The 12,019-nt window shown below is 36.8% G+C and overlaps 1 protein-coding gene across 2 annotated transcripts; it reads left to right on the top strand.

Annotated features, from left to right (window-relative positions):
- Nucleotides 1-5,854: 5,854 nt before the first annotated feature.
- Nucleotides 5,855-11,812, top strand: bzw1b (basic leucine zipper and W2 domains 1b). 2 transcript variants are annotated; one of them, XM_051907087.1, is made up of 12 exons: nucleotides 5,855-6,078; nucleotides 7,400-7,472; nucleotides 7,935-8,111; nucleotides 8,212-8,306; nucleotides 8,427-8,492; nucleotides 8,584-8,719; nucleotides 8,791-8,900; nucleotides 8,994-9,164; nucleotides 9,272-9,418; nucleotides 11,062-11,200; nucleotides 11,279-11,401; nucleotides 11,516-11,812. In XM_051907087.1, the coding sequence occupies exons 2-12, from the start codon at nucleotides 7,409-7,411 to the stop codon at nucleotides 11,542-11,544; spliced, it is 1,257 nt and encodes a 418-aa protein (XP_051763047.1). In that variant the 5' UTR covers nucleotides 5,855-6,078; nucleotides 7,400-7,408; the 3' UTR covers nucleotides 11,545-11,812. The 2 variants fall into 2 exon arrangements, with proteins under 2 accessions (XP_051763047.1, XP_051763048.1); XM_051907088.1 differs by lacking the exon at nucleotides 5,855-6,078 and having other exon boundaries at nucleotides 7,382-7,472.
- The last annotated feature ends 207 nt before the right edge of the window (nucleotides 11,813-12,019 follow it).

The following is a 12,019-nucleotide window of genomic DNA, read 5'->3' as shown; positions in this document are numbered from 1 at the left end:
AACAAATCAATGTAGTTGAGCATTTCTTGGCAGTGTCTTTTGGCTATGTTGATATAGCAACAATAGAATTGTTAAACTGTTTTTGCCTTAGGGCAATAGGCCTATCATGCTAAAGTGTGGATGCATATTAGAACCATATGGTGCATTCAAGTCCTCCTATGTAAAAAAAATAAAAACTAATAACATTTTCTAATGCATATGTTGACACACCCACAGAAAAAAATACTATAGTAATTTATAGTAAATACTACAGTGTTTTTGAACCATACTATAGTAAATTGTAGTATTCTGTATATATTATAATATAATATACCATATAAATTGTAGTATTAACTATAGTGAACTGATAAACTGTAATGGTAACACTTTAGGTTAATTAGTTAACATTAGTTAACTACATTAGTTAACATGAATTAATAATGAACTGCACTTATACAGGATTTATTAATCTTCGGTAATGTTATTCAACATTCAACATTTACTAATACTTATTACTATTAATACTTATTTACTATTAAAATCTTGTTAACTGTGAAATAACATGAACAAACAACGAACAACTGTATTTTCATTAACTAACATTAACGAAGATTAGTAAATACAGTAACAAATGTATTGCTCATGGTTAGTTCAGGTTAGTTAATACATTAACTAATGTTTAACTAATGAACCTTATTGTAAAGTGTTACCACTGTAATAAATACTGTAGTATAGTTTAGTTTTTACTACAATAAACTGTAGTGTATTGTAGTATAATATACCCTGTTGTAGAAAACTTAGTACAGTATTGGGTGAAGTAATTTGTTTATATTACTATAGTTGTTATATTACCACAGCAACTGTAAAATTACCACAAAATTACCACAACAAATTAATTCAAATACTTTACTATAGTATGGTTCAAAAACACTATAGTATTTACTATAAATTACTATAGTATTTTTTTCTTTAACACATTGTTGCCCTGAGGCAACAAACCAACATCTGGATCTGGGGTGGGGGGTCGACACATTTTATGATGGATATATTATCAGGGATCCCCAAGAAAATATTAAAAAATTATTTCCCCCCCAAAAAATAAAATGACGTGCCATAGAGGGTTAACTAGCGTTAGTTAGCACTAACTGTCACACGTCAATGTTAAGTTAACTTGCCTTAAGTGTACCGAACCAAATAATCTTTATTCCAAATCATGAATTAATGTTTAAACAAATAGGTTAACAAGAATTTGTAATTTGATAACGCTTACCTTGAATCTCCCGATAGCAGGCGATGTCCCGTGAGTTGCAAACAGCGGGAATGTCACGATAACCAATCAGCCAATCAGCCAATCAGCCAATCAGCGGCGAGATTGGCCTGCATGTCAACTCGATTGCTGATTGGCTCTTTTTCGGTAGGACTTGATTGGCTCGTTTTTGCCCCATCAGTTCAGAGTTTTCGGATGTGCATTAGGACCTGTTTGGATTTAGTTTGGAGGTGTTTGCACCTCGTTCGAACTTTCGTTCGGAAGTGTTCTGTTGAAAATGGTTATGGTTTCAGAATAGCATTTTGGTAGCTTTACCTCAAATAGGAACAGAACGTGTTCATAAATAAAACAGTTTTAGCAGAGGACGGTTTCGAGCCATCGACCTCTGGGTTATGGGCCCAGCACGCTTCCGCTGCGCCACTCTTCTTGCTGTAAGCAATTGTCCATTCACAGGTGTTTTTAAAATGACTTGTGTTTAGGCATACATTAAATGCTCCGCTGTCACAGATGAGATCTGTTGAAAATGGTTATGGTTTCAGAATAGCGTTTTGGTAGCTTTACCTCAAGTAGGAACAGAACGTGTTTATAAATAAAACAGTTTTAGCAGTGGATGGTTTCAATCCATCGACCTCTGCTTTAAACCACCCCAGACAGGACTCGAACCCACAACCTCTGGCTTAGGAGGCCAGTGCCTTATCCATCAGGCCGGTGGGACTGCTAAGCTTCAGTGCTCACATGCCCTCATGCCCTCATTTCTTCTGCTTCAGTGACAACATTAGGCTTGGTAATTAAACAAGGCAAGCACAGTAATGGTTCATGGATTATAGTCAAAATTATTATGACTTTAGAATAGCGTTGTGGTAGCTTTTCTTTGAGTAGGTTCTGGACATGAATATAAAGAAAATAGTCATAGCAGAGGATGGTTTCAATCCATCGACCTCTGGGTTATGGGCCCCGCACGCTTCCACTGCGCCACTCTGCTTGCTGTAAACAGTCATTACTTCTGCCCCCATTACTTCTGCTTCAGTGATAACAGTAGGCTTGGTGGGTAAACAAGGCAAGCACAGTAATGGTTTATGGATTCAGCGCAGTGTTTTGGTAGCTTTCCTTTGAGTAGGAACAGGACATGTATATAAATAAAACAGATTTAGCAGAGGATGGTTTCGATCCAATGACCTCTGGGTTATGGGCCCAGCACGCTTCCCTGTGCCACACAAATTTGTGTGGCTATGTTTAAATGAAAATGAAAAGAGGCAGATTGGTGTTTTATAACATGTTTTGTATAACATGTTGCTGGCGGTTATACATACAGAGATAACCGGAGTAGCCAGAGCGAGCCGAGTGATGTTATCGAGATTGCTGCTGTTGCATTTTGCAGATAATGTAGAATTACCAAACTTTGTGTACTTGGTATTGAGAAATGCCCCACTCACCTGTTCACCACTCATTTTTGTTAGCTGTAAACTCCTTGTAAACTTATTTTCTATACGTGATTATTTGGTTTTATATATAACTATATATGTCTTGAAATGTGTTTTGATGTATGTTTCTATCTTTTATTTCCCCTGTTCCATTGTATTTTATTTGTATGTTCTTGTAAAGCACTTTGAGATGCAACTTTTAAAGGCGCTATAAAACAAAGTTTATTATTATTATTATAAATGCATGTTTCAGGGCTTCTCTCGAGAGACTAGGGTAAATTGACCCATAGCAAAGCGCCATCTGCTGTTTTGGAAGAGGAAGTTGCACAACTGCATTTGTGAGAAAATCTGCCTGCACACATTTGTGAGAAAATCAAGCTGAGAGATCTCATAAAAAGACAAGTGTCTTACAATCGTAACAGACAGGTGTGCGTTTGTATGCACTAAATTTGGTATTTGTTCAAAGATTACATGCCACTTGTAGGATGGTTTGTATTTATTTGTGAAATATGGTGTAGGCACATTTATTTATATTTGTAAAACACAATACATTTATTTGTTACTCCTCTGCGTTTTCGCTCAAACTGACCTTTGTATTTGCACATCACTTTCTGTTTGTTTGCGAGTCGAGTTTTCCTTTGAAAAGCAGATCGTGTTTGTTTGTAAAATGCTGGATTTGTTTAATTATGGCACAATATTAACTCCATAATAAAGTCACAAGACCCATGTATAAGGAACAAATGATAAATGTACGTTTTGTATTAAATATACAGACAAGTAGGTATAATACATTTTACTGACTTTGTTGAACCTATTGCATTACTGTAGTCAATCAGGACTTTGTAACAGCATTTCATCTGAATTAAATTCTCTCCTTGTATTATTCACAACTCCACACATGCACTTCATACCGCAGCTTTTTTAACCAATGTCATCCAGAGTCTGCAGATGGAGTCAAGCCACAGAAAATAATTAAATATTCTTGTTTTAAATTCCTGCAACAGCAAGTGTGATATGCTGCAACGTGGGATTGATTGTTGGCTTCTAAATCCTCACTTCAGTGGCCTTCATGTTTGCTTACATATAATAGTTTGCTGATGAATTTTTTATTGTAATGTCTTAAGACAGACAAACAAAGGAGATCTTCTTTGAAAGCTTTAACGCAGAACAACAGGCACAGCAGCCTACGCAGCACTTATATTTTCTCATTCGGCACTTCCTGTACTCCCTGCATTAACCCCGTAAATGCTGGTGCTAAAGAAAACAGAAAATCACAACTATTACAAACAGACTGCTGCACTACATTATTGTTATTTTTTGCGCATTTGGGTCAGTTCAGGGCTGTGACCAGTTTGCACTCAAATCTGGTACTGGCCACTTTTAAAATATATTGTGAAGAGCCAAACAAAATAAATGTATCTGAAAAATAAATATAAATCGAGCTGAATGTAGGCTTGCAGTGCCTAAAGTCCCATAAAGACACCACTTTTAAACTGTGCAGGAATTAAATGAAGTATCGTTGTGTTGCCTTACAACCTTTTGAAAGACAGTGTGAGTCAGATTCCCAAATGTAATATCTAAAAAGGTACTTGCTTCCCCTTACAAAAAAAGAAGTTTATTCGACTCTGCTATTATTAAACTTCTTTTAAACTAACAATAAGAAAGTATACTTTCAGCCTACTTTTTATGTACTTCTCAAAAATGTGCTTAAATTAATGACAGAAATGTCATTTTTGTGTGAACTAACCCTTTAAGTGTACTTGACTTATACTGACAGAAAAGTCTAAGGGCCCTATTTTAACGATCTAAGCACATGGTCTAAAGCGCATGGCGCAAGACCTCCAAATCCACTTTTGCTAGTTTGTGGTCGCCCGGCGCATGTTCTAAAAGGGTTGTCCCTATTCTCTTAATGAATAATGGGTGTGTTTTGGGTGTGTAACATGCAATAAACCAATCAGAGTCTCATCTCCCATTCCCTTTAAGCGGCATGCAGATTCGCTATTTACATGGTGGAATTTGCAAGCGGAAAAACTGAATGCGTCTATAGTGAGGAAACGATCTGCTCGTGCATGAGGTTAAAGCGCGTGAACAGACCATCTCTGGGACAAGATGGATTCCTCCAAAGCATTTTTATCTTTATGCACACAATAATAATCTTTTACATTGTAATTCTTTTATTTTTAATATTTGGCATGTTTGTGTGCTGCTGTGCATCCCTGTGTGTGTAATAAGCAGAATGCACGCACGTTGTGCACCCGCATATAGGCACATATTACTAACGCGCCCTTTAAATAACAAAACAAATATTGTTGGTCAATGGCGCAGTCTATTTCAGTTGTTTTATTTTATTATTCTATTTTCATGCACATGTTCACATAACACATACAAAATTCCATGAAATGTTTTAAACCGGCTGTGCTCTGTATAAGCTAAAAACCATCATACAAAGCTATAGTTGTAATGAGAGAGTCTATATAAAGTCTATATAAAAATGTACTACCAGTTTGTGTCATTCTTTATATCTTAGTTCATACTTACATTGAAAGTTCAACATTTTAACCTTTAAATGTTGAAAGGATCTAAAATACAGAATCCTTATAAAATCTCTGCTTAATGTTATAGCTTTCAGTAAAATGCGTTTGAAGGATTCAGTGACTTCAGACACAGTTTCTGGAAACAAGTTTTATATGTCTCGGTCATGTGACCCAGCGAAGTGTTGTGAAAGACATTTTGGTCCAGGACATGTTGCGTAACAGCATGGGATCGAAACTTTTGCCAGGTGTGACGCATCGTGTGACGTAACTCTGAATCTGAAACATTTGGGTACAATCTGAGACAAATTTCTGATAACTGAATGTACTGTACAACAGAATGAGTGTATGATATACTTTACTCTGGGTTCAAAATAAATATTTCATGGATCATCTGCCTCACTGACAGTTTAAATGTAAAACTGCAAACACTTTTTTTTTTTCAGAATGGGTGGGAAAATGGCCTTTTTTCATTATTTTATTTGATTTTATTTTAGACATGACGCCACGTCTTAACAGCAGCCCTATGAGTCATGTGGTTACGAAACCCGGAAACTGAGCAATTTAGGTCTGGCCAATATAAAGAGGGGGAACCAAGTTACACGCAACGGACCTTTTTTTTTTAAATATTAAGATTACCTACTTTATTTTGTGAGCAAACAAATTTATATTCATGTTAACTAAAAAAAGTTGATAAAGGAGAGCCATTTAGTTGCTTTTATCCAATTTTCCCGTATCCCCCGTCACTGATGCCCCCTCTGTAAATGGACTCGTCCAGCCTTTATGAAGCTCGTGCTAAGCGCGTGAAGTGAGTCTCCTCGCGATTATACATTTGCTCGGTTTACTTCTTGGAAACAGTTGCCCTTATTCAAGTATTTCGGTAAGTTTTGCTTTAAAATGTTCTTTTATGATATGTCCTGTTCTTATTTTTTTTTCCTCATGTGATTTAGCCAGCGATACCTGTTTAAAACATTTTGAGTTTTCAGGGTTCCTACGCACTTTGAAAAAGTGTTGAATTTGATTTGAGTAACTTCCAGGTCTTTATAAGTATGGGAACACATTTGTGTTTTCAGACTATTGAGCTTATTCAGTTTTCTAAAAATTAAGAATTTCTAAAAATAAATGTATCGTCAGTATTTTAATGTCACAGGATCAGTGATTGTCGAACACGACTGAGTTAATCAAGACACACAATTTCATTATGCGAAGCTGTTTGTCTTTACTATAAGCGAGTCTCTTTTGAACGAATGTGCCACTCGAACCAGCAACAGATGAAGAAACAGACTGTTCTTTACTGTCTGGTGATCATGCGACATCAGCATGGATGGCGGAACGTACCAAAAGAAAGGGGGAGGAGGGGTGCGCGAGAGGGGCGTGGTTTGCAGAGTTTCACCGGAAGAGAAGCGGCACGTCTTTAAAACAAGAGAACATTCAGAGTCCTCCATTATGTTTTATAATTGTAATTTATACCAAATCCTTGTTAATATAGATGAAGGCTTCATCCAGACTGTACACTTTAATAATAGTAACAATACTATTAGCATTAGTTAGATGCCAGATATATTTGTTGTTTTTAAGCTGAATTTATGACTTTTTTTTTTATTTATTTTTTTTATTATTTTTTTTTTTATAAATATATAAAGAGATCATGATTCTTCCACGATTCTGAAAATATTACATTAGTTACAGAGAGGTTTGGACATTTGAAAAGTAAGGAGTTTTGAAATGGGGGGGAAAACGTGTAGGAACCCTGAATGGGGAAGTATACGTTGTATCTTATAGCACATTAGTTAGTGGTAACAAGTTACCAACTTTATTAACCATATCACTGCAGAGCGTCTAACTTATAGTTTTATAGATTTTATGAAATCCTACAACTTTGCAACTTTAAACAACATCTCAGGATCAAGGTGTTTTTTTGTTTTTTTTTTTTCTCCTCCCTCCCTTTTGGTGTCCTCAAGTTTCTTTTCCCTCATTCTGTATTACTTGTGATAGTCTTTGGTTGGTATCACTTGCTCAATAGACATGTTTTTCTTGAACTTTAATTTCTCTCTCTCTCTCTCTCTCTCTCTCTCTCTCTCTCTCTCTCTCTCTCTCTCTCTCTCTCTCTCTCTCTCTCTCTCTCTCTCTCGTGTTGAACTCATGTACCCATGTGAATTGTGGTGAACTTTAAATTTATTATTTATTTATTTTTTTTTAAGGTATCTTTTATGAGTAATCAAAAGCAGCAGAAGCCAACGCTAACAGGCCAGCGTTTCAAGACACGAAAGAGAGGTTTGTCTTTATTTTTAAGGGAGGCTGGGGCAAGTTGTTACATTTGTACTTCAGTGAATTAGGTTTATTTGAAATCCCTTAGAGTCTTGTGTTGATGTTGACTAAGAAATGTGTGGGTGTTTTTTTTTTTTTTTTTTTTTTTTTTTTTTTTTTTTTTTTTTTTTTTTTTTTTTTTTTTTTGAAGCACTAAGAAGTTGCAACACTTTGACAATGCCACATGTGCCAGTCTTAATGTACTTTAACTCTTGACAATGTCTGTGTGGGTTTTGTTCTTCTGTTCTGGTAGTTACAAAGATACCAGAGTTTAGTTTCCTGGATAATTAAAGTTCTGTAATGAAAAGGATTGTCATTGGACTTTACTCTGAACCTTATAGTTACTGAGATATAGACCTTGTGACAGCTAGTCTTGGCATGTCATTGAACTGTACACCTCACTTACTACTTTCTCTTCCGTTTGAACAGATGAAAAGGAGAGGTTTGACCCTACACAGTTTCAGGAACACATTGTACAAGGACTAAATCAAACTGGCACTGATTTGGAGGCTGTTGCCAAGTTCCTAGATTCCTCTGGCGCCAAGCTTGACTATCGGCGCTATGCAGAAACCCTGTTTGATATCCTGGTGGCTGGTGGAATGCTGGGTAAGAGGGCAATGAATTCTTTTGAATTTTTTTTTTTTTTTTTTAAGCAATGAAATTATAGTTTAACTAGAGCTCTTCCATCTGTCCCGGTGTTCCTCAGCTCCAGGAGGTGCCATATCAGACGACATGACTCGGACTAACTTCTGTGTCTTCACGGCACAGGAAGATGTTAAGACCATGAAAGCATATGCTCAGGTATATAACGTCTCTTTAGTGGGTCTGTTAGGAATGTGCTGCCAGAATGGAGTCAAGATGTATAATGGTGTCAAAAATCTGAGAACATTCTGAAATTGACTTTCTTTTTATTTATTTTAGGTTTTTAACAAGTTAATCCGGCGTTACAAGTACCTGGAGAAGGGTTTTGAAGAGGAGATTAAAAAGGTAACTTGGATCTAAAATGTCAGCCTAGAACATTTGGACTTGTAAAGACCAAATACTCAAGTTTTTGTGCCATAATTTTTCCCTCCCCCAGTTGCTCCTGTTTTTAAAAGGATTCAGTGAGTCTGAGCGCAACAAGCTTGCCATGCTTACTGGCATTTTACTGGCTAATGGGAGCCTGTCAGCCTCAATCCTTAGCAGCCTCTTCAATGACAACTTGGTCAAAGAAGGTACGTCTGACACATGGTCAAGTTTTCTCTGATTAGCTTAACTTTTATACTAAACGCGGTGTTTTAAATAGGTGTGTCTCCGGCCTTTGCTGTGAAGCTGTTCAAATCGTGGATCAGTGAGAAGGACATTAACTGTGTGGCTGGCAGTCTGCGTAAGGTTGGCATGGACAATAGGCTGATGGTGAGTCTTAAAATGAATCATGAGTGAACATGCGCAGTTTGATATGGTAAGCAGCAGCTCATAACCCGTCAATGTTTGTCTCTCCTGTTGCAGGAGCTGTTTCCAGTGAACAAGCGCAGCTATGAGCACTTCTCGAAATACTTCACTGACGCTGGGCTGAAGGAGCTCTCTGATTTTGCACGTAATCAGCAGTCGTTAGGAGCTCGCAAGGAGCTTCAGAAAGAGCTCCAGGAGCAGATGGCTCTAGGGGTTTCTTTTACAGAGGTCCGTGAAGACCCTTCTACATGAGTCGCTTTCTTTTTTGGTTCAGAATCGGTATTTCAAGACTCCAGCATTTGAAGAGAATCATATGATCTGATTTGTTTTTTCAGATCATTGCCTCTTGCAACGAGGAAATGAAGAGGAGTAACATCACTGAGCAGAAGATGATCGGCATCATGTGGACCAGCGTTATGAGCTTAATGGAGTCCAATAAGAAAGAGGAGATGGTCGCTGAACAATCCATCAAACACTTGAAGGTTAGAATAGTGTTTAGGCTATAGCTACATCTACGTTATTCTGGATCTGCTTGAGAATGTCTCTGTCCGCACTCTCGTTTTCCCAAACAATTATCTACTATGAATTATCTACATTTCTTCCTATGTAAGTTTTCTGGATTCCGTTTTAATGGTTTAATTAAAAATAATTAAGCAGGTCTAATTGAATTTATGAAAATTCTTTAATTTTTATGGCAATCAAATGAAGGCATAAAACAATATTTAATTATGAAACTAAACTACTTTTGACAAAGTGCTGCACAACAGAGCTTTACTGTTTAAATTTAGGTAAAATGTGATTCATTAAAGTTATATATTACATAATAATAAATAATAATAATAATAAAATTATTAATGTTAGAATTATTATGCTGAGACCTAGTTAAATTCTACTGTACAAAAGTAAAATTTGTCACAATTTCTTCACTTTGCCGTGAAGACCTTTTTGAGTTTGTGTTTATGCTCATTAAGTGCCAACATGTACGCATTTTGTGTAGCGGGTATGCATTTTGACCTCAAAGTACGCTGGTACGATTTGTCACTCTATACTACGCAAAAACCCGGTGACTCCTCTGTGCACGTGTAGTACTCAAATCCAGCAAAAGAAAGAGTTCGACCAATCATAGCGCTAGGTTCGTTTCCCCAAATAGCAAGCGGGGATGATAGGCTGTACACATTTGCCAATCAATAAAGAGACTGCAAATCGACAGCAACACAAAATCCCGTGCGATTCCCTCCTTCCACTCCCGCCGTCTCAGTGACAAATCTCAAGCGAGGACAGTACAGCAGTCACGGTGCTTCTGACTCCCTAAGGTAAACGGGTATAAAATGATCAAGTAATGTTGAACAACAAATCTAAATAAAATGGAAATCGCTATATGGCTTAGTGATTATGAAAGTGCTGTGATGTGTGACTGACTGACAAGCGCGAGTCTGGAGAAACGGTCATTTATTTATTATCAGTGTTCAATGTAGCCTACATGTGTTGCGTTACTGTGTTAATACTAACTAAAGTACCTAATTATGTTACATAGGCTACTTATTTTGTATGAAAACTAGCACATTAGTTATGCATTTAAAAGTACAAATATTTCACGATTTAAGTGTACTTGCCTGCTTTATATTCATCAAACTTGACAAATTCTGCGTTATACAGTAAATTCTGTTTTTATGCCTGAATTCCACGTTTTCCGCACTGCCGAAATCATGGGGCACGATCACTTTATTCGCAAATATACCACTACTTGCTGGTGCAGGCATTCCATTAATAGTCCAAAATGCAATTACCCTCATGTTTTAAGAGTACAGAAAATGTAAGCTGTCATTTTTGCAATATGAAAACTGTACAAAGTAACGTGTATCTTTAGCAACTCTGTGAAAGTGAACCACACATACCGGTGTATAAGCCATTCTCAATTGATACAATACGCATCGCATGTCTGGGCAAACAACGGATTTGGGAGTGTATTCAAAAAGCTCAGTTTTCCCAGGAAAAAATGCTGCCTCCATTTTATTTTTATATTTTGGTAATTTGAGAACTTATGTTTAATGATTCTATATGCTTGGTCAAAACCAATGAACCTGTTAATATTGTGACTGACCATATTCTCCACTTTGTTTCTCAGCAACACAGTCCTCTTCTGAAGGCCTTCACCACACAGGGCCTTTCTGAGCTCACGCTTCTGCTGAGGATTCAAGAGTACTGTTATGACAACATCCACTTCATGAAAGCCTTCCAGAAGATCGTTCTGCTGCTCTATAAAGGTAGTGATTCTCACTTTATAGTGCTTCTGAAGAGCTGTAATAGAATAGTTCCTAAACCTTCTGATACTTTTCCTTTAGTGGATGTTCTGAGTGAAGAGGCTATTCTTAGGTGGTATAATGAAGCTCACCTAGCCAAAGGAAAAGGCTTCTTCCTGGATCAGATGAAGAAGTTTGTGGAGTGGTTGAAAAATGCTGAAGAGGGTGAGTATCAGTTTTATTTAAGTGCAAGGATGAACTTGTTTGGGACAAGTCTCCCTCTGTATTTTCATATTTCTCTGTTGCTCCCATTTAATGTAACTCTCTCTTGTGTTTCAGAATCTGAGTCTGAGGAGGAAACGGACTGAAACTGAAGCCAGATTGTTTAATTCTGGAATAATCTACAGCCAGAATTGTTGTTTTTAAAAGCTTAAAGGTCCAGATCATTTAAGGGCTTAACTTTCAGAACTGTTTTTAAAGTCTTGATTTATCACATCTGTAGAACTCAGGTTTTATACAAGACCTTTTTAAGATGTTTGTTGGATTTGTTCTGGATATTTGTGTACTAGCAGTGTGACCTTTTTATCTTTTTCTTTTTTGACTTGATTCTAGAAAAATAAAGAATAGTCAGTCCTGTTTCAGTGTGTTTGTTTTTTGTTTTTTATATAAACAACTCGTTTAGGAAGACAAAATGCCACAATTTCTTGGGTCACTATTCATGTGACTGGCCTGTTCAGTGGGGTTTATTTCTGTCATGGTAAATGAGAATTTTAATCCTGTGACTTGCGGTCCAGTTAGTACATGATGACAATGTACTAAAATCTATGTGCCTATAGACTGAAC

Source organism: Ctenopharyngodon idella, chromosome 9 (assembly GCF_019924925.1).
Source record: "Ctenopharyngodon idella isolate HZGC_01 chromosome 9, HZGC01, whole genome shotgun sequence".
NCBI lineage: Eukaryota > Metazoa > Chordata > Actinopteri > Cypriniformes > Xenocyprididae > Ctenopharyngodon > Ctenopharyngodon idella.
The sequence above is the reverse complement of the archived record's forward strand: the minus strand, read 5'-3'. Positions and strand labels throughout refer to the sequence as shown.